Source organism: Sapajus apella, unplaced genomic scaffold (assembly GCF_009761245.1).
Source record: "Sapajus apella isolate SASKATOON/1434 unplaced genomic scaffold, GSC_monkey_1.0 scaffold3, whole genome shotgun sequence".
In the NCBI taxonomy this organism is placed as follows: domain Eukaryota; kingdom Metazoa; phylum Chordata; class Mammalia; order Primates; family Cebidae; genus Sapajus; species Sapajus apella.
The window spans coordinates 53,310,402-53,333,311 of NW_022436943.1; the positions used below are offsets into that span (position 1 = coordinate 53,310,402).

The 22,910-nt window shown below is 45.3% G+C and overlaps 1 protein-coding gene and 1 non-coding gene across 6 annotated transcripts in view; both read right to left on the reverse strand.

Annotated features, from left to right (window-relative positions):
* Positions 1-4,100: 4,100 nt before the first annotated feature.
* The window catches only part of ASAP1 (ArfGAP with SH3 domain, ankyrin repeat and PH domain 1), a 403,505-nt gene continuing 384,695 nt past the window's right edge, over positions 4,101-22,910 (reverse strand). For all 5 annotated transcript variants that reach the window (XM_032246627.1, XM_032246599.1, XM_032246607.1 and 2 more), the window contains 3 exons: positions 12,134-12,624; positions 9,370-9,492; positions 4,101-6,787 (listed from right to left, as the gene is read on the reverse strand). In XM_032246627.1, the coding sequence (XP_032102518.1) occupies positions 6,713-6,787; positions 9,370-9,492; positions 12,134-12,624 (689 nt within the window). In that variant the 3' untranslated portion in view covers positions 4,101-6,712. The remainder of the gene's footprint in view (positions 6,788-9,369; positions 9,493-12,133; positions 12,625-22,910) is intronic.
* LOC116536005 lies at positions 20,990-21,098 on the reverse strand. The gene has a single exon (XR_004262429.1). It is a non-coding gene; the product is annotated as a U6 spliceosomal RNA (small nuclear RNA).

The following is a 22,910-nucleotide window of genomic DNA, read 5'->3' on the forward strand; positions in this document are numbered from 1 at the left end:
GTAACAAATGGCTGTGGCTGGCCCCGCCAGGCTACCAAGCTGCCACCCTTAGGGATGGACTAAAGCTGTGATGCAGGTGATGGAAGGTTCCAAGCCCTCCATCCGGTTCACACTGCACAGAGAAGCCCGTGGCTGGGCACGGGACAATGTGTGTCTAGCTTTAAAGAGATGGTCACACAGCACTGGGCGAGTCACAGAGCACTGTTCCACTTTCCAGACTCCCAAGCTAAGTGTCACATCTAAGGAAACTTGAGGCTCAGAGCTTAAGCCACGTGCCTGAGGTTACAGAGATGACTGTTCACACGCAGTTGTCTCAATAAATGTCTGCTGTGCACATTTGCTGGTAAGCGGCCAAAGCAGGTGAACTAGGTCTGTCAAACTCCAACTTCCTTGTCCTTTTCTTTTTTTGAGGCAGTGTCTTGCTCTGTTGCCTAGGATGGAGTGCAGTGGTGCGATCACGGCCAACTGCAGCCTTGCCTTCCTAGGCTCAAGCAATCCTCCCAACTCAGCCTCCTGAGTAGCTGGGATCACAGGTGTGCACCACCATATCAGCTAATTTAAAAAATTTTCCATAGAGACAAGGCCTCACCATGTTGCCCAGGCTAGTCTCAAATGCTGGGCCCAAGTGATCCTCCTGCCTCAGCTTCCCAAAGTGTTGGGATTACAGGCGTGAGCCACTATACCCGGCATCTGTGTTCTTTTCACTGCGTCTTCACATAGCAGGAAAAAGACAGCTGTAGTTCTGTAAGTACTGAGCCCAGGATGAGGGTTCTCTCCATTATTAGAAGGGGCCCCTGTATGGATTCCAGGTCATCCTCCCTTGCAGTGTCAGTTCCAGATTCTCAGTGACTTCAAGGTGGCCCAGGAGTGACCTGAGTCCCCTGGTAATGCAGGGAAGTCACCCAGGGACGCTGGCTAAATGCAGAGTCTCGAGCCCTTCCTGAGAGTTGGAATCTGCAGGCACTGGGGACCTCAGGTGATGCTGCCGACATGCGAAAACATGGCCCTAATATATTTTAGGCCAGTGTACATGTGACACATTTGCCATCTTGTGCCCTCAAATTTTCTCAGAGCTATAAAGTTTTAAATGCTGTTGAAGTGTGAAGCCAAATAAGGCTTTTCCCCTGGCGGTTTTGCAGGTCAGTTTTGGCCTCCTGAGCCTCAGATGGTTTGCTGTGTGGTCAGATTTTGCAAAACAGCTGTTTATCTGAGCTTTAATTCCTGTTTTCAGGAGCTCAAGTGTTTGTGTATGGGCTGCTATGCTCACACACTCTGCTTTCTTCTCAGTCACTCACATACCTGCACCAGGTCACCCTGTGTGCCACCTCGACCTCTAACTCCCAGTGCATGGCAGCTGTCCATAAAATGCTGCAAGAAATGCTCACTGTGGGCCTGCTAACAAATGCCTGAATTTCCGAATCTGGAGCTTCGTCGCACTTCATGGTTCACCCTTCCCTGGAGCTGACCTCATGGTAGAGGGCTGGAGCAGGCCAGCTTTGACCGGCAGCCAGCCAAGAGGCAGCACAGGGTTGTGGCCAGGAGCTTCATGTCTGAATCCTGATGTCAGGACTCAAAATTCTGGCCTCCACCCTTCATGAGTGACTTGACTTTTTGGCAAGTCACAGCTCAGCTGCTCTAAGCATCAGTTTCCTAATCTGTAAATGGGGAAAGTAATCATTCCTACCTCACAGTGCTGCCGAGAACTGCAATCATGCTGCTAAAGTGCTTGGCTGGTGCTCAGCACCCGTGGAGGCCTCAGTAGGATGAGCTGCCGGTGGTCCACAGATCTGCCTCCATGGCGTGTGGGGACCTTGCTCCTTAGCACAGTACAGGTGACGCTGGGGCTGGTCCTGCCTGCCTTCAGCCTGCTGTTTCCTTCTCCTGTCTGTTCCAGCTGTTGCAGGAACTCAATCTGTGCAGGTCCCGAGAATGAGCTCCGCCCCTTTCTCCAGGCAGCTCCCTGACAGTCATTGTTACTTAGCCATCTCTCCCCGCTTCTCAGGGACAGAATATGAGGCTGTCTTTTGCAACCAAAGGCCTGGCACTGTCTAGACACAAATGGAATGCTTGTGGAATGTGCGAGCCTCAGGTGCGTAGGAGTAAGGTGACTTAATTTAGTGGACTTCACCTCCATCCCAGGCAGCTGGCTAAAGAGGCCAGGCCTCTGTTGCGGGGACACACTCTCAGGCACCCCTCCTAGAGACGTGAGCCCATTCACTCCAAATTACCCACATGGCACATAACAGGGAGAATCAAAGATGTCCACGGGGTTGGAGACCATATGGGGGGCAAAGCAGAACAGGCTGAATAACTTCAGTAACGGTTATTGCCACCACAACCACTGCACTGCCACCACACACACGTTCTAAGAATGGGGAAGATTAGGTCTTAAGCCTGAAACAGTATCCAGTGGTGGGCTAGGTTGGGCACGGTGGCTCATGCCTGTAATCCAGGCACTTTGGAAGGTTCAGGTGGGAAGATGTGAGCCCAGGACTTCGAGACCAGACTGAGCAACCAAGTGAGACCCTGTCTACAAAAAAGAAAAAAACAAATGGGAGAAGTGGGTACAGGGTTAGGGGAGAGGAGAAAAAAAGAGGGTGTGGGGAGTAGGGGGCCGTGGCTGAGGCCACAAGGACCTGGGTCCACATGGCTGCCCATCACTCACTGTGGGAATGTGCCTACTGATGTATTGTGCCCTGCCAGACTAAACGCATGTAAAGGAAACGTGAGCCCAAGCACAGGAAGCCCTCAAAGGACCTGAGGTGGAGAGACAGGGGTAAGCCTCTAGTTCCTGGCCTCACCAGGGAGGCTGGGCTGTCGGGGGGCTGGTGGATAAGGGAGGGGCTGCTTTCAAGAGCATCAGAGGGTGATGGAGGGGGTCACTGGTTTCAAATAGACACCGTTCCAGGCTTAAAATCACATACAACCGATGAACATTTTATCATCAGATAGAAAGCTGGGTTCACCTCTCCCTGGATGATCCAGGTCACTACGTTAGCTTTTCCCAGAAATATCCCAATAGAAAGCCACTGGATTCCATGCTCAAGTCCATTTTTCCTGGTAGCACGGTGTTTAAAAGGGGTTGTCTTGGACTGTGAACAGGCATTACATCTACCAACATTTTTTTTTGAGATGGGGTCTTGCTTTGTCATCTAGGCTGGAGTGCAGCGGTGATAACGTTGGCTCGCTGCAGCCTCTGCCTCCCAGGTTCAAGCAATTCTCCCACCTCAGCCTCCCGAGTAGCTGGGATTACAGGTGTGAGTCACCACACCCAGCTAATTTTTGTATTTTTAGTAGAGATGGGGTTTCACCATGTTGGCTAGGCTGCTCTCAAACTCCTGACCTCAGGTGATCTGCCTGCCTTGGCCTCCCAGTGTTGGGAACACAGGCATGAGCCATCACGCCTAGCCATGTTTACCAACTTTCATGAAAGACAACAGATGGAAATACCAAGACCAGCACTTCAGGATCCTCCATGCCGCAGTTTTGGCCTGCTTTCCACTGCTGCGGTCCTCTGCGGCTAGAACGGCATAACAGAGTGTGTATTCTGCGTGGTGGGAATCCCAAGGATGGCCTTGGAGCCAGAACCACCTGTGTGCTCTCCTGCCTTAGTCATTTACAAGCCACACATCTCTTGTGTGTGAATGAACGTCTCCGAGCCTCACTTGTAAGCTCTGTAAAGCTGAGGGTTTCACGCCTCTCCTGGGCTTGTGGATTCAGGGGGGTGATGCAGGCAGACTGCCTGGGCCAGGTCTGCTCCACCGTGTGGCAGCACTAGCCGTGACAGAAGCAAACACATGACACTCAGTCTGTGTGCTGTCCACATGGCAACACGTAGGTCTTGTGCCCCTCCACCTTCTTCCTGCCCTGTTCACACTGACAGGCGCAGAAGTGGACCTGGTGGAGGTAGGACAGGAAGGGGCCGAAGGCCTGCAGTTTGTAAGTGGGGGCAAGTGCTACGTATTTGTATGTATCCAGAGTGAGCTCTGATACAGGTTGGAGTGACCTGTGTTATCTAAATGCCCAAAGCCAGATGAAGCCTTGATTCTTTCCTGTCAGCAAGGTAGTGAACCACTCACAAAATGGCCTGATTTCAGATGTTTGGGATCAACTGAGAATATGTTTATTTAAAAGCAATTTTTAAATATTAAAAAAAGTAGAAATTAACACATACAGTACTGAAAAACTGTCACATTAAACACATGTGAAACGACAAGTGTACTGATGTTTGGTGGTAACATCCAGATGAGAATTCGGCATTTAACTAGTGGCACTACAGGATTCCTATACAACATGTTGAAGTTCTAGGCAATAAAAAAATAAATAGCAATTGCTGTTCAACAGTAAAATAAGACACACACTATTTGCAGAACATAACTTTCCCCTCTAGGGGAAAAAGAACTAATTTGCTATTTTTTTTTCATAAGGTTCCATATCTCCAAAATACTATATAATGTACAAAATTGCAGATAGTGGCTTGCTGAGTTTAAGATCAAGATCAGACTTAAACTCAACAAGATCATCAAAGGTATTTCTACCGAGTTTTCCTATGTCCCACAGTAAGCTGGGTTCGAGAGAACTCAAATTCCTGATGGAAAACAAAACCGAACAAAAAAAACTAGAAAAAAAAAGATATTAAAAATGCAGTGCAGGTTGCTGCAAAAGGGGAAAAAGAATAGACACTAACTCCATGTAATTTTAGACATGCTGCTTTTGTGTTTTTTTTTTTTTTTTTTTTTAAACCAGTTTATTTTGAGATTAGTGAAAATAGTCTAGGCCACAAAAATGAATAGCTCTTTAATGCAAGTTAAAATGTGTACATGAATGACTGGGACACTGAGCAACCTCAGATGCTGACTTCTGTCCTGACACCAGTGTGGCTTCAGTACTGAGGCCGCTAAAGCTGCCAGTCACACCCCAGCATGTCAACTGGTTCCTCACACTCTCAGTTTGGTATGGAAATTCCCATGTGCCCTGACACTGAGGAAGCAATTGCTTAAAATCACTTTCCAATAACAGCTGATAAAATATTTTGCAGGTTTGTCATGCAAGGTTTATTTATTAAGTGGCTATTCAAAGTCTGTATAGCAACCACTTAAGCAGAACTAAATTAATATTCACTGAGCGCTGTAAGAATCAAAGAGGGCTTTTCCTAAGGGTTGGGTTGGGAGTTGTGCTTCTGTGAAATTAACATCCCTCACTCATTGCCAAGATTCTCTGCTTAAAAATATTAGTTTTCTGTGCTGTTGCCAAAATAGCAATTTAAGCAAATGTAGTGCCAGAATGACACATGAGCCTCGGACTCAGGGAACAGTTTCACTGACTGTGGAGTACAACTATTGTATTCTTCTCCAAATTTCAGGCTGATGTAAAAGACTGAAATACAATGTTCTTAAGGATCTGATAAACATGGCTGGGATGAAAAGAAAACTGAGAGGTGGAGAGTGCTTTTCACAGTGCAATTCACAGCAGCGTTCGAACTTGGTTATGAATTGACTTGAAGGTGGATGGAGCCTAAGACTGGACAACTTATTATAATTGGGGTTTAACAAAGAGCATGGGAAAAGAAATGTTTGGTTTCAGCACCTGGATTCTATAGCAGGGAAACTGTGTGAAGGGTTGACTTTTAAATTCTTCATCTTGAGTAATCTTAAAAGTTTAAATTTGTCCAAGAACAAAACTAAGAAAATAATTAAAAATGGATGCAATGGATGCTTCAACATATCTGAGGGATGTGCATTTATAACACGGTATGTCCATCCATACTCTTGAGAAAGCCAATGATTTGAAACAAATATTGTTGCAACCTTATAATTTCTGCTTTAATGGCAATCAAGTTTAAAAAATGTACAGTTCCACTTATCCATACTATTCCTTTATAAAAGGCAGATTTCAGGTAAGCTTCTAAATGCATGCATAATGTAGAGGCTAATATTTTCTGGCAGTCCTTGGTTCCTGAAAGTTGAACTTCATACGTATTTTAAACTTTTGTCAAAATAGTCATGAAAGATATGTTACTTTTGCATAATGAGGTAATATATCGGGGCGGGCACTCATAAGACAGTATAAATCCATTTGTCTAAACTTGCATGAGGCTGTGTGCATTGTAAAATGCCACAAAGAGTTTTGGGTCAGTGAATATTTTGCTGAAGGAATAACACTTACATTTAACTGAGCACTTTTCTGTAATAAATACCAAAGTAGGTTTTTGTAGCTGTAAACTGTGTACACAGATAACTACAGGCTGGTCTGTCATGGAGCTAAAAGTTTCACCTGGAAAACAGAACCCACCTCCTTGCTAATGTTGCATTTTCAGTAACACAATTGAGAATACTGCATTGTTAGGAACAGAGAGTCAATTCTATGCCTTTCAACGGTTGCTGGAGACCACTTCTATTTGCAAAGCCAGCAGTTCCTATACTCCTATTTTCGTTTGTTTGCTTGTAAAACAGCATAGAGAGATGTAAGTGCTAGATGCCAAGGACGGCTTTGGCAAACCAGTAAGGTGCACCAGGTCCGAGGCTACCCTCATACTGGCGAAGGCGGAAGACCACAGGGTATTTACAATACACACTATATCCCCCCTCCTGAGGTGGCCCTTCCATGAGTTTCTTACTCTGTAACAGCAGCTATATACACACTGTGCCCAGGGTTACATGGAGGCAGCAGTCTTGCATGAAGGATGTGGACAATCATAAGGTTCTGCTTTTTGCTAGTCGGATAGGATATGAACAAAGGACACTGGAAAGACCCCCTTCCTTTCAGGCTGTCCTTCGATGTGCCCAATCTGCAGGGAAAAAAGAGAGTGGTCAGGATGGAGGCAGCAGGCAGTGGCCCCATGACAAGCCCAGTCCAGTCTGCCCACAGACATGGGGTGGAATCCCAGGCTTACTCTTCTTCCCATCCTTTAGTGGACTACAGAGAGCTTAATGGTCATAAACGACATAAGGAAATAGCAAACGACAGAACTTCCAATATACCCAGCATCCTACATGGATCTTGCTGCACCCACACAGCAACCTCGAGGTAGGTATTTCTCATGCAGTTTACAATCTTCATTTTACAGATGATGGGACAGTAGCCCAGAGAGGTGGCATGCTCTCCCACAAGCGTGGGTCTCTAGAGTCCTTGGGGCTGGCAGCCTTTACAGCTGGGTGACCTCAGACAAACCTTGCTAAGCCTCTTCTCTGTAAAGTGGGGCTAAAAAAAAAAATCCCTTCTTCTCAGGCTTGTGCGATACATTTAAGGAAGAAAAAAAAAGCACGTGAAAAGGCTGCTATGTACTATCACTTGTTTTCCAGTTAGCAGGGAGGAAGAATACTGTGAAAGTCTGAGACTGATGGTGGCCAATGGCAATTTTACTGTCTGCTGCATTAGCTTGTAAGCCATAGTTACCCATGGAAGTTTTTTAATTACATCAATTAGATCAGTTTAATTGCACTAAAGAGAATCATGCAATGAGCCTTCAATAGAAAAAACAAAATGGTGCACACTGGCTTCAAATACCAAATTGATAGGGAGGAGGGTGGTTTTAAGAGTGGAACAGAATCAACTAGGCCCACTCAGCTCTCCTGAAGGCCTGCCCACCTACCGCATGTGGGAGGTCTTTGTGAATTTCACAACACAGGATGTGTGTGTGGCACTACCTTTGTCTGGCTAGGCACGTAATGGTGGCACATACCACATTCCCTAGGAATGATGCTAGGGAAACCAATGACAACTTCCTACTCTCCTCAAGTCTCTGCTGCAGTCATCAGTTTCTTCGCAAAGAACATGATCACTGCTTGATTATAATACTATTAAATGATTACGAAGTGAATTCCTCAACATCCTTGTGAGAGAGGATTAATCATGCCTCATTTTTCAGCGGAAACAAGCTTACAAAAGGACATGCTTTATCCAAGGGCCATGGAGCTAGTAACTGATTCACTGGGAGGGCTTCAGAGCCCATCTCCTCGTCATGAGACCAAGTGGGCTCTCTGACAGGATCTATGCCAGGGGCAGGCCCCAGTCTGCTGACAGAGGCTGGAGATACCCCCTGGCCGTCCCCAGGTTGGTCCCTTCAGTCCAGGGTTTCTCACCTTGGTGCTGCTGGCATCCTTGCTTGTGGGGGCTCCCTGAGCACTGCAGGATGTTTACTGGCATCCCTGGCTTCTACCCACTAGGTGTTGGTAGCAACCCCCTTCCTTCCTAGGTCCTGACAATCAATGTTTCCAGATATTATAACTGTCCCTGGAGGGCAAAATTGCTCCAGTTGAGTCCAAACAAAATCCCTGCAGCTGTGATTAAGAATTTGCGGTCACTGTCTAGGCCTGAAGGAAGAAAAGTCAAAGGTGAATGTGTGTCTATGCACATGTGTGTGTGCACACATGTATATACACATATATTTCTGGGCATTCTTAGGTACTGCTGGCTCAGCTGTGAACCTCAGGTCCCTTCCTGGCAGGCAGAACTGAGTCCCTCTTGGCAGGAGAGGGCTCGGGCTGCCAAGGAAGGGGAATTTTCATACTGACGTCAGAAAATGATCAACAAGGAAAGCAGAACAGGTGGCTGGTTCACTGTACCTTGGCCTGGCAGTTCCCATCAGGAGACTTACTCCCTGGCAACTGGAAAATGAACAGCTGTGTGGATTGCCCTTGCAGGTCACTTATAGCCTGGGTACCTAGCAGGGCCTCTGAGGATGCTGATGTCTTTCCCTCCTGATGCCTGGGCTGCAGCTTTTCACGTAAAAGGAGTTTTCATAGATATTTTCATTTAATCTTTTCCTAAAATTACATGAAGAAGGTATCATGGCCCACTTGACAAAGAGAGGACTGCAGACTGGATTAAGAATTGAGCCTGAGGGCGTGTTAACTGCTGAGCCTGAGCAGGAACTCAGGCCTTCTGATTCCTGGCCTGGGGACGGTGTGGAATGGTGAGCAAAGTACACAGGCTCTGCAGTCAGAGCCCATCCGGAATCTGGACTTTGCAGCTTACTGGCTGAGGGACACAGGCAACATGCCCAACTTTCTTCAGCTTTAGTTTTGTATCTGAAAAATCAGAAAACACCTACAACTCACAAGGTTACATGATACCATGGGTAAAGCACATACAAATGTTAATTCTCTTGACCTGTCTTCAAAACCCCAAGGCTGTTTTTCTAGCATGTAATAGTGTGTGACACAGAAAAGGTACCAAATGCAATGGCTATTGGGTGAGTGATGCAGCTGACAGGGTCCCTGTGCTCAAGGGAGCTTTTTTTTTTTTTTTACGCTAGGTACAGAACTCAAAAGGGTGCTCTTTTACTGCACTGTCTGCAGGCTCCAATGTGGTGCTTGCCCAGGCACCTGTATGAATGCACAGATGAAGTGGACAGATATTCATACATACCCACCACTCCTGGTCCTCTTCCCCTGTGACGATAATCACTTCTCCCTCGATGAATGTGAGCTCGTCGTCATTGTCTGCCTGGCAGTCATAAATAGTCTTCACCCGCCTCACTTTATTTTTCCCCTTAAAGAAAGAAACTGGGTTTTAATGGAAATAATGGACTGAACGGAAAAAAACAGTACTGGTTCTTTGTAAACGGTTGACCTTGGGTAAGTAACTTAACCTCACTGGGCCTTGATTTCCCTACCCTTGAAGGGTGGGAAGAAGAATGTCTGCCAGGCACCCAGCATGCTGTGTGCTCTTAAGGAACCACAGGTCATTCCTCTTCCCCCAGCATCAGGGTAGGCATAGGCTCTGCATTGGTGATTGGACATCATCAAGTTATTTTCACCAGATGGGTCCAGGTATGAAAATTCAGCCTCACCAAAAACCATGAAGCAACTCTGTACCCCCAACACCCAACAACATCAGCTTGCAGAATGATAGCAGAGTCTAAAAATGTTTTGAGGAAACATGACGTAAAGCAAAATGTGCAGTTTCTCCATACTGAATGTGCAGCATAAACAAATTTCTCAGTCCCCTCATGCAAAACAGCAAGTCAGTACACGCTGGTTAAACACAGCAGTATCGGCCTGGGGCTAGGAGGAGTCTATGCAGTTCCTAAAACAGTTTTAATTTCTGATCAGTTTTGACTTCAGTGTTTATTTGTTGGACTTCCAGTTCTTTGCAAACAGAAAAGTGAAAATAGAGGTATCACCTTCTAAATGATGGGTTTTTTGGTTTGTTTTGCACCTGGCTAATGAGCAATTTAAAAAAACAGCAAGCTGGTCTCTTTAAATGTTTTGGGTGGAATGATTCTTCCTCTGTGTTTCCTGGTTTCTCCTTTAATCACTCTGATAGTCCCAGCTGCTTTTTGAGTTCCCTTCCGGGCCTATGTGGGTGGGTCAGAGAAGCCTGGGAGTCCGTGAGCAACTGAGAAGGCCTGTAGTGTGTTAACTTATAACGCACAGATTAAATGAGATAATAAAACTACAGAGTATGTGGCGTGAAATGACAACTTTGCAACAGTGGTGTCTGGGAGTCATAGGAGAGTTCCCTTTTGAATAGCAGAAATATCCACCATGCCAGACATGGCAGCCTCCAATTCATAAGATGAGTAAAATTTTTCTGAAGTATTGGTAAGATATACTTTTATTGTAACATTTTACTTATTTATTTATTTTTTGAGATGGGGTTTCACTCTGTTGCCCAGGCTGGAGTGCAGTGGTGTGATCACAGCTCATTGTAGCCTCAACTTCCAGGGCTCAAGCAATCTTCCTGCCTCAGCCTCCCAGGTAGCTGGGATTGCAGGCATGTGTCACCATGCCTGGCTAATTAATTTTTATCTTTTATAGAGATGGGTTCTCTGTATGTTGCCTAGGCTGGTCATGCATCCTGGGCTCAAGGGATCCTCCTGCTTTGGCCTCCCAAGGTGCTGAAATTACAGATGTGAGCCACTGCACCTAGTCCCATTTTAATTTTTTTGAGACAAGGTCTTGCTCTGTCACCCTGGCTGGAGTGTAGTGGTGTGATCACAGCAGCCTTGAACACCTGGCCTCAAGTGATCCACTGGTCTCTTCCCAAAATGTTGAGTACTGTAACATTTTTGTAACAGAATGTGAGGCGGGTAGAGTTGCCATACGCAATGGGAGAACTTTTATTTTCCCTGTTGACTGTGCTCCTTCTCCTCCTGGGGAGCTGGTGGCCTGGTGGGAGGGCAGCTAGGTTCTGGATAAAAAGCATGTGACATCTTCCTGGGTCACCACATTTCCACAAAGAATGTGAGGGATAAAATCACTTATATTAAAATAAAATTAATACAGAGTAGGAAACATTTCATGAAAATGACAGCATATGGGATTTCTACAAAATTCTATGCTATTCTATTATATTGACAGCTTTACCTCCAATTCCTTTAGGAAGATGCAGTGAGAAGGTCTGACTTAGCAGATACTCAGGGAGCCAGGTGCAGTGGCTCACGCCTGTAATCCCAGCACTTTGAGAGGCCAAGGTGGGAGGACTGCTTGAGCCCAGGAGTTCAAGACCAGCCTGGGCAACATGGAGAAACCCTGTCTCTACCAAAAATGTAAAAAAAAGCCTGGTGTGTGATGTCCATCTGTGGTCCCAGCTATTCAGGAGGCTGAGGTAGGAGGATAACCTGAGCCCAGGAGGTTGAGGCTACACTGAGCTGTGACTGCACCACTGCACTCCAGCCTGGGCAACAGAGTGAGACCATCTCAAAAAAAAAAAAAAAAAAAAAAAAGACAATAACCAGACTCCTGAGAGGGAAATTGCTTTCTCGTAACCCTCAAGAAAGGAAAAGTTTCACCCTCAATGTTCCTAGGTAACAGAGACTACTTGCTGAGTTGTCTAGGTGCCAGCCAAGTGCTGCTCATCTGTCACTGTATTTAATCACCTGTGAGCTCATATAATATATTAGCTCCTTTTTTTATGTGAAGAAACTGAGGCTCAGAGAAAGTAACTTGCCAAGGTTGTGCAGTTATGTTAGGCACTTAGGCCAGGTCTTGAAGCCTGTCTGCTGGAGCCCAAAGCCTGAGTTTGTAACCCAAAGGCTCCAATCCACCATCATGCTTGAACCAGAGCACATAAGGGTCAGGTGAGCAGGCTCTCACTTTTTCTTGTGTAAGTTGGAGTACTCGTCCTCCCACCAGCTTGCAAAGCACAGCATAGGGTTCCTAAGGGCCTGGACATTGGTCCCACCCACCGTATTGATTTTTCTGGGCAGTGGTACGGGCGTCTCTGGCAGAGTAGGCGTGAGGTCATTGGAATCTTCAGATGCTTGCTTGTGGATGGCATCTCTGGACTGCACATTTGGGGACAGATCCAATGGGTGTGACTTCGATGTGACCTCTGAGGGTTGCTGAGCCTTGGGTGAGACATCTCCAGTCTGGGATTTTGCTAGCAGGTCTCCCAGCTGTGGTTTGGGGGGCAGGTCCTTCATCTGTGGTTTGGGAGGTAAGTCTGAGAGCTGGGGTTTGGGTGGCAGGTCCCCCAGCTGTGGTTTGGGGGGCAGTTCTCCTGGCTTAGGTGGCAAGTCTCCAACTTGGGGCTTGGGTGCCAGTTCTGTGGGCTTCGGGGGCAGGTCTCCAGGTGGTGGCTTTTGTGGCAACTCTGCCAACTGTGATGATTTCTGAAACATTTCAGGTGGGATATTGGCTTTGTCTACGGAGAGATGATCTGTTTTCCTTAGTGCCACTGTGGAAGCAATCAAAGAAAGCGAGGTCATTGTTGGGAAGGGCTCCTTTCCTGGTCACCTAAAAAAGGCACAATCATCATGAAGGTAACTGACCCACAGTGAGCACTTGAAATGGATGAACTCAGGAGCCAGGCCCACCCAGGCTGCCAGTTTTTACAGACAAAGGTTGAAAGCCTGGAACACATTACGATGCATGATTTCATGCTTCAGTGTGTAAGAAAAGAATGTCTACATTCATCCAGAATTTAAAAAATAAATATAATAGAAACAGATGGCAGAGAATCAGAAAATACAGAGTTTTTAAGCCTAACACCTGAAATGAATTTGAAATTTCAAATTTCAAATTTCATTTGAAATGAAATTTCAAATGAATGTAGCCATTTGAAATTAGTTTCTATAGTTTCTTTAAAATTTTCTATATATTTTCTATAGATATAACTTTTATCTGATTTTATCTAGTACCATTTTAGCAACAGTATTTGCCATGTTACTAAAAATTATTTATTAGTGGTATGTAATTCTGAATGGTGCATTCTATTCCATTCTATAGCTATATCACAATTTATTATTATTTCTCCCCATTTTACACGATTCATGCAGTATGTAAGATAAGAAGCAAAAGGCTTCTCCTCTCACTCTGTGCCCTTGTCTCTTAACCTGCTACATTTTGGATACACATGCATGTGCTATGCCTCTTAAAAACCACACAAGGGATACATAAATTGTCTGAAACTTTGTTTTTCTCCCATTTAATATGTTTAGGAGAGTTCCAAATCAGTTTTTTATTCTGTTTAATGGCTGCATAGTACGCACAACTTAGGAAATGCATCAATTTGTTGACCTGATCCCATAGCTCTTTGTACAGCTCTTGGTACTTAGAAAACTATGGACATGTCTCCAATTCTAGCTCCACCACTTGACAGCTGAGTGACCTTGGGCAAATTACACCACTTTTCTGTGCTGCAACTTACTCGTCTCTTAAAACCCTACCTCAAATGGTTGGCATGCAGATTACATGGGTTAATATATGCAAATTAATTTACTGACAGGCCCTGGCAGGCTGTAAGCATTATGTAGGAGTAGGATTACCATCACTGTTACAGGTTTTTGAGGCCCACATTCCTATTCTACTCATTTTTGTAACTGTGGCTCCTAGCACAGAGGCCAAGCACATAGTATGCACTCAGGGAGAAACGGCTGACTAAGGCACACTAAGTGACCCACACTAGGAATTTGAGCTTAAAAATAAATGTATTCAGAAGGACATTCTTAAAGTAGAAGAAGAAACAGATAAACCTCATTTTGTAAATGTCGGACTGTACTGGGGCTGTTTCTGCACATGACCTGTCTAGCCATATCTCTAAAAAAATCAAAATCAAGGGACACTGTTCTCATGGGCTGGTCCCTAAGCTTCAGTTGAGATGGCTTGGCTCTACAAGTTAAATTACGTCAATTTCGTTCCAATTGGCTAAGTAACAATCTGAGCCAGGCAGTCATGAGGGAAAAAGCAAGGGGGAATCCCTGAGATGATGGGGCTGGAAAGGTCTTGGCTGTGAGTCACACTTATGGGGCAAGAGAAACTGTAAGTGCCAGGCATCAAAAATCCTCAAAATACCCCAGTCCCTTCACCCGCAGCTCCGATTCTAGGAATTTATTCTTAAACAGTGATACACCAAGATATCTGTGCTAAGAATGTTTGGCACAGTACTGTTTATAATGAAAAAATACCACCCATCTGAATGTAGGGGACTCTATGGACAATAAATAAAAAATAGCTGGGTGTGGTGGTACACACCTGCAGTCCTTGCTATTCGGGAGACTGAGACTGGAAGATCACTTGAGCACAGGAGTCCGAGGCTGCAGTGAACTATGATGGTGCCACTGCACTCCAGCCTGGGTGACAGAGTGAGTAAGACTCTGTCTCACAACAAACAAACAAATGACAACAAAACGTAGCCAATAAAAATTATTAGCTTAAACAGAAACTTTAAAAAAGAGCAGAGAAGAAAAAGATGAAAGGTGCACACTAAATCATCAGTTGTCTTGGGTGGTAACACTTCAGGTAGTTTTTCTTTATTTTGTTTCTTTTTTTTTTTTTTGAGACAGGGTCTCCCTTTGTTACTGAGACTAGAGTGCAGTGGTGCAATCAGGGCTCACCTCCCAGGCTCCAGGTGATCTTCCTGCCTCAGCCTCCTTAGTAGCTAGGACCACAGGCATGCACCACTACACTCAGCTAATTTTTAATTTTTTAGTAGAGATGTGCAGGGCCATGCTGTCTCCAGCTTCAGGTATCTTGACCTTGTCCCACATCCTCTCTCTGCACTCTTGGCTTTGGTGTGACAATGTGACTGTTGGCACCAGCCTGAGACCCTTGAGGGGAAGATACAAGGCTGGCCAGGGCCTTAGTGTACAGTGGCCCAGGCGACCCAACTCTGGGCAGGAGAGAGATGGGACCACAGGGAAGGAAAGGAGAGGAGGTCGGCCTTCCTGAGTCCTGCTGCGTGATGTAGTTTCATCTTCCTAACAGCCCCCTGATGCGGATATCACCATCATCCCCATCTTCCAAGTGAAGATACTGAGGGAGGCTGTGGAGTCTCCCAAGTTACAAAGTGAGTAAGGGATGGTCTATTCCAAGCCTGAGGATAGTTCAGACTTACAGGAAAAGGGTTACCATTCCACCCCTACTTGCTGGGCACACGGTGTGCCCAGTACCATTTCATGCACTTGGGACATAGCAGATGGAAACAACTAGGCCCCTGCCTGCTGGGAGCTCACATTCCACAAGAGAGAGACAAGTAAACATGGAGTTACCAGAGGGTGACAGCTGGTAAGCAGGGGAAGGGAGGACAGAGTGCTGGGTGGGTGGGGAGGAGGAGAGTGACCACCAAAGAGGGTGTGGTCAGGGAAGGCCACTCTGATAGGACTAGAGTGTGTCAAAAATGTGCAGGAGGCTTGTGATATTTGGTGGGAGTTGGGAGAACTACCGGATGGCTCAGGACAGAGGAGTGATGTGATTGAATGTGGATGGCTCTGCTGTTCTGCTGAGAACAGACTGCAGGGCCAGGTTAGGAGGCTCCAGGCAGACAGTGTAGGAGGCTCCAATTGTCCAGACAAGAGACAATGGTCACTTGATACTGGTGACAACGGTGGAGATGATGAGAAGTGACTGGGTTTTAAATAGATGTGGAAGGGGCATGAAACAGTATTTGTGCAAGCACAGGATATGGTGTGTGAGAGAAACGGAAGAGTGAAGCACGTCTCTTAGGCTTTAAGGCCTAAACACCTGGAAGAATGACACTGCATTATCAGATGGGGAGACTGAAGGAGGAACAGTCTGGAGTAGAGTCGGAGTCTGTATTCAGTTTTAAGTTGAGAAGCCTGTGAGACATTGTGTGGGGAAAAACCTACTCCTCTAACTGTGCTTTTTCCTCCACTTTCACACCACAATGATCATCAGCACAGAAGAAAACCTCTGTGACCAAATGTGTGGGGGTCTCACCCCACCACTAAGCAGCGTACACCAGCCAGGTGTCCTCCAATCCAATTCTGACACCGTCTACCTGAAGACAGTGTTAGATCCCACAGCTTAAGGCTCAATCCCCCAGACTGTTCCCACCTCCCTGCCCAGTTGCAAGCCCAGGGCTCTGGAATTTCTCACCAGTTGGCTTCAACTGGGGTTCTAACAACTCCTTCTGGGTTCGGCTGATTTGCTAGAGTGGCTCACAGAACTCAGAGAAACACTTACCTAAGTTTATCAGTTTACTAAGAAGTGTGTGTGTATGTGTGCATATATGTGTACATATATATTTTGAGATGGGGTCTTACTATACTGTCCAGGCTTGAGTGCAGTGGGACAATCATGACTCACTGCAGCCTCGACCTCCCAGGCTCAAGTGATCCCCCATCTCAGATTCCCAAGCAGCTGGGACTACAGGCCTGTGCCACCATGCCCAGTTATTTTTGTTTTTATTATTATTTGTAGATACAAGGTCTCATTATGTTGCCTAGCTGATCTCCAACTCCTGGGATCAAGTGATCTACTCGCCTTGGCCTCCCTAAGTGCTGGGATTACAGGTGTGAGCCTTCTCAGGGTCACAGCTCCTGGCCCTAAGAAGGATATTTTAAAGGATAAACATCCAGATCAACAGATACACAGGGCAAGGTCTGGAGGGGTCCTGAGCGCAGGAGCTTCTGAACCTGTGGAGTTGGGGGTGTGCCAGCCTCCTGGCACATAGATGAGCTCTTCACTTTCCTGTTGGCCTCCACAGCTTTAGCTTTCTAGAAGCTCCCTGAACCCAGTTTCTTGGGTTTTTATGGAGGCTTCATGATGTCAGCATTCCTTCCCCCAGGGTACAGGGTAGGACTCTCTTAGGGGAGGATCCCAAACCCACAATCTGAAAGACGGGAAAAGATTAGAGTCCAGCTTGGTGCACATCAAATAGGAGGGCAGGAGAGATTGTTTCCCGAGGCCTAACACATCCAGCATTGCAACAAAAGACTGTAACAAGGGATGTGGACATTATGAAACAGAAACTGTGGACAGACGCCAATACATATTATATCGATAGCTCCAAATATATACGTATATCTTATAACACCATAGGCCACTCCTTGGTTTTCAACCACAGATTCCCTTATACCAAAACAATTGTACCTATCAGAACATCTGTTGTAGAATTTATAAAACAGATATAGCAACGCCGCCAATCAAATGCACCTAATATCTGGAGAAGCAAGTGTGGGTAGGGATATATTTAAACAAATAACTAATTTGTACCATGAAATCCTACACTTTCATAATCGTGTACTAGGCTCACTGTTCTTTCCCACCTTGGTCTACTGCTATTGCACCTTATGATAAACTTGTGCAGAACTGTTTAGCACAGAGATCAGCTGATGGTTAGTGAGATACAGTTCCTTCTTAGGCCAGTCATTTTCCACAGGTTTACATCTTGAGTGGGCTTCAACTCAACCTCCCAATACATCTGCTCATCAGTATTATTACAGGCTTATTTACACGAGGAAGCCGAACCTTACCAACGCCACCAGTATTACACTATACTGTGGTACAATCATGGTACAATTTAGTTTCATTACAGAACAGATTAATAAGAATGACAGAGGTATTTCCTTTGCCTTTCCAATAAAATTTCCCCTTGTCTATATACCAAATGTTATTAAGGGCAGGTGTGACAATGGCCATGACTCAGTCATTTCCGGATTTGAAGTTAATTAGGGGCAGAGCCAATCACTCTGTCTCATCTCACAGGCTTGTACTGAGACTGGTTTCCACTGGGTGATATTAGTTTTAGCATAGTCCATCTGCCTCCTGCAGGCAGGACATGTGTGGGGTTTATTTTACTAATTAATAAATAGAGACAGGGTCTCACTTCATTGCCCAGGCTAGTCTTGAACTTCTGGAATCAAGTGATCTTCCTGCTTCAGCCTCCCAAACTCCTAGGATTATAGGCTTGAGCCACAATACCTGGCCTATTTCATTCATTCATTCGTTCGTTCATTCGTTCATCCCTCCATCCATCCATTCATCATTTGAGGGGTGTTTAGAATGGTTCCCAAACCTACCAACTGCACTGTAGAGTATGTTTTACTTAGCCCTATTCTAGAGGCAAGGGCAGTCATAGTAAATGCATGCCCATAGTTCATGCCTTACAATGATGAAAACTGCAAGTGCCCTCAGAGAACTTCTGTTAAGTTCAGAGGGCTACAAGGGCCCCACAGGTGTGCCCCTGAGCCTCAGCAGCCAAGACTGAGGGCCACTGCCCCATGGTCGCTTCAGCCTCTATTTGTGTTAAAGTTGTGAAGAGGCCCTTTTGGGTCTGGGTACAGGCCCTTTCCCAAAGCTGTGTCTTAGCATTCTTCAGCATTGTTTCTTGTGTCTGCCTGGCTCACTTTGCCAAAGCCTCCTTATCTTTTCAGGCTGACTCCCAACCTTTTGCTTTCCTCCTGAAAGAGAACTGCCTCTAATCTGCATTTTCCTCTGAATTCTGCTCCTTATTAAAAGCAAACTCAGCGTATCCCAGGATACCCAGACCTGTACCTATCTTCTGTAAGGCCCTTTCCTGTCTCATGGGTCAGTGTTGTTTAATTCAACATGCATGTTGCTGCACTGTGTACGAAAGTCCTGAGTATAGTTAGGATACGTGTTTTGCACCCAGAAATGCTGGGTGCCCCGTACTAGAGTTAGATGAGTAGGCCTCCCACAGCATTCCTTGTCAAACATGGCTCACTACCACCTCAACCTTTTGGACTCAAAAGATCCTTCTGCCTCAGCTTCCCATGTAGCTGGGACCACAGGTGCACACCACCACACTCTGCTAATTTTTCAAATTTCTGTAGAGACAAGGTTTCACCACGTTGCCCAGGCTGGTCTCGAGCTTCTGGACTCAGGTGATCCTCCAGCTTGGGCCTCTCAAAGTGCCTGGATTACAGGTGTGAGCCACCGTGCACAGCCCCACAGTTTTAATCCCATGAAGAGCCCACTGTTTCCCCCTATTCTGCTTACCAGCTTTCCAACCACAAAAGGAAGGGTGGTAAGAGTGTACATAGCACACTGTGGTATATTGGGTATGCTGCCATTACATTTTGTCCTTTATGCCCAAAGATCTTTCCAAGCATCTGATCATCAAGGCTTATATTAATAGTTACATAAAAATCAGTCTGCTGGGAGCCATATTACCACACATTTGGTATCAGTGAAGCAGGATTTGTTGGAACAGCTCTGACTCACAGAAACGTGGTTTGAGAAGAGAAAGGATAAGAGGGTGGGGGATCAGGAATCTTAGATTCCTATGTGGCCATGTGGTCACCCAGGGTATGAAGCCACAGCTGTGTTGAGATCAGTTACTAAAGGCAAAAGTTACCAGTGGAATTCAGAGATGGATCTGACTCCCCAGGGATTGGTGCACTGGATGCATAAATAAATAAATGCAAACTAAGAAAAAAGTAAAATATTTAATCCTTTAGTTATTGTTGTCTCCAATAGCTAAAATAAAAGAGGGTGCTGGGTCAGGACTTGAGGCTGGACTAAGCTCAGATGTGGGCCTGCCTGAGCTCAAGCCACTAGCCTTAAAGTTACCCACAAAGGAGAAAATTACGCAGGGACAACAGAAAGTACCTCTGAGACTTGTGGTTACCAAGAAGGTAGTCAGTATGAAGGAGGGGCAAAACCAAGTAACCAGGGAAACTAGAGGGTACAGTGTGAAGGAACTGTTTCATTCTGTAGATCGGTATCATCAGCTTCCTGAGGAACCTTTAGTAAAATGGATTATGAGAGTGACTAATTGAGGGGCAGTATCTTTGGTTTTAAATTCCACAGAGTGGAAGTACATGTTTGGATTGATGGGACCCACACCTCACTACTGAACAACTGCAGATGGTTATGTATGATCCAGACACACAGGAGGCTATTCTTGAGGTAACTGCCAGCCTGGTGGAACAGATAAAGCCACTGTCAAGGCCTGCTTACCCTGAGAAGGGGTACTGTACGACTCCCCCTATAAATGCCAAGTGGGACACCCCAGATGCAGCAGCTGATATGCTCTGTATGCATATGGGACTGGCTTTATGATGACGGGGCTATTCACACGCTGAATATACCTGCTACCCAGGTCATGGCAAATGCTGTGGTTCAGAGGGCCCCTTCTACATGAGCACCCCATGTGATATTACTCCTACAGAACTGAACTTGAGTTCAGTTGGAGAAGCTTTATCAAATTTGCGGTCTCAGCTTCCCTTTGTGAGTCTTACAGATGCTAATAAAAATATTAGGTTAACTAACAAAAGAACAGGGAAAGGCAAAAGGGAGAGCTAAAGGACTCCTTCCAGAAGGTAGAAACTATTATTATTTTTTTTCACAATTGTTTCAGTTGATAGAAGGTGGAAATTTTTAGATGGTTATTAACAAATAAGGTTGAGAAAGAAAACACTGATGGGATAAAACTAAGAATAAAAAGGAGAGAGTCATGGGATTCATCCCAGTAGGGTGGAAATCTTTAGATGGTTATTAAGAAATGGAATGAATAAAATGGAAATTGATACAGTTAAAACAAAGGTCTTTGTTTTCTGAGGCAGGGTCTCACTCTGTCACCCAGGCTGGAGGGCAGTGGCATGATCTCGGCTCACTGCAACCTCCACCTCTCATGCTCATGTAATCCTCCCACTTCAGCCTCCTGAGCAGCTGGACTATAGGCATGAGCCACCACACCTGGCTGATTTTTTGTATTTTATGAAGAGACAGGTTTTTGCCATGCTGCCCAGGCTGGCCTCAAACTCCTGAGCTCAAACAATCCGCCTGCCTTGGCCTCCCAAAGTGCTGGGATTACAGGCATAAGCCACCACAAAACAAAGGTCTTTTTGCTGTTGTTAAAAAATTACATGTAATCTGTGAGCAGCGGACATGCTAATCTTCTCTGTATGGTTCCAATTTTAGTATATGTGCTGCTGAAGCGAGCACAACAAAGGTCTTAATACAACATGATTGAAAGGTGAGCAGACCAAAGGGAGCCCCTCCGCTCTCCCAACATCAAAGGGCCCTAACCGGTTTACTGTATTTCTCCCAGTTTGAAGAAATTTTAAAAGTCGGAAGGTAGAGATGACAATGAACCGTATGATCTGAAATTGCCTGGGGCAAAAGTGGGGCAGACTAATAAAAATAAAGATTAACAAAAGGTCCAGGGTCCTTTGGTTCAACCCTTGGCTGCAGACCCAAAGCTTTTTGCACAAGAGAGAGTAAAATGGTCTGGGGTGAAAAAGTTCCTGAAACTAGAATATAAACATGTAAGGGTTGATAGGATGATGAAAGTCGGTATATTTGAACACATTTTATGTGAAGTGACTGCATCTCTTTTATCTGACTGTATCATGGCAATGAACACAGTAGCATGGTAATGAACACAGAAATTGGAGAATGTTTCCCCTATCTGGTACCATAAAATAGAAGGCATGTAAATCTGCTCTCCAGGCACTATTAATCCTGTGCCCAAGCCCACATAGTGCAGAGTGGAAGCTAGAGTGCTGGCAGGGACAAACTCTCCACTTGATAACCCTCTGTGGAGCAGTTCCTGGGGCTGATGACCGTGTCTGAGCACCTCCCAGCAAAAACTACTGGGACTTTGGAATAGAGAATTTCCACTTAAGGGGCATTTACTACCTTGCTATGAAATGTTAATTGACGTTTGCCCTATGACACCTGAAATACTCATGCTGTCTCAGGCGATGTCCGAGAACATTCTAATGGGGATGGCAGTACCCAGAAGAGTTCCACAATAAAACGGAAACGGTTTATACAGTATCACGCTACCTGAGGAATGCAAGGAGGAGGCACTCTTGAGCACAGTTTTTCTTCCCCAAATCATCTCAGAAAAAAAAAAACAACAACTTACTTTTTCTCCATTACCTGATGCAGTGATTCTAGGACCAGAGTTGCAACTACAAGTGTTGGGACAGCAAAGATGAATTTTGTTTTTCAGATATGGGATGTCACTGTATTGCCCAGGTTGGTCTCTAACTCCTGACTTCAATCCATCCTCTAACCCTCCCACAGAGCTTGGATTACTAGTATGGACACTGAGCCCAACTTTAAAAAAACATTTAGCAGGAATGCTTTCTAAGCAAAAAACTATAACCATGTTATTAAACCTTATGACAAAATTCCTGAGTGCTTGTGGGTGAGATGTGCCTTTACCACTTCTAGCAAAATTGGGGCTATCAGTGAATATGGCTGGTGGTAAAAATTGCTCATTAGTTCTGCAGCTATGTAACCTCACCCTATCTGAATGGGAGTGGACTGAGAAGGAGCTACTTGCTAGACTTGTATTGCTGCCTGTAATCTAGACCAGCACAGTGGCAATTCTAATGTCCCTTCAAAAAAGTTTGGAGATTAATGGAGAGAAGGAGAAATAGTAGCTGAGAGTAAACAATAAGTGGGTTATTAATTTAGGAAAATTCAATGTTACATTAACAACTCAAAAGAGTCTCAGGGCAAGAGATAACATTGCCTCTTAGCTCAGTGATTCCAGGTGCTTGAGAGGATGAAGCTGTGTATTTCCCAAGGCCACTCCTGCTTGTGGACAACACTGAAAGAAAGCCTACAAACTAGAATGTCCTCATCATCCTGGGAGACATTCATACATTATGATGGACTGGGCTAATTATTCGTGATTGTGTATATATGTATTTTTGATATAAAGGATCCATAGCAGAAAACCAGCAAGTAGGGCTGTGGTGTTATGTGTTAGTTTTCATCCATGGTTCCTGGCTTATAGAC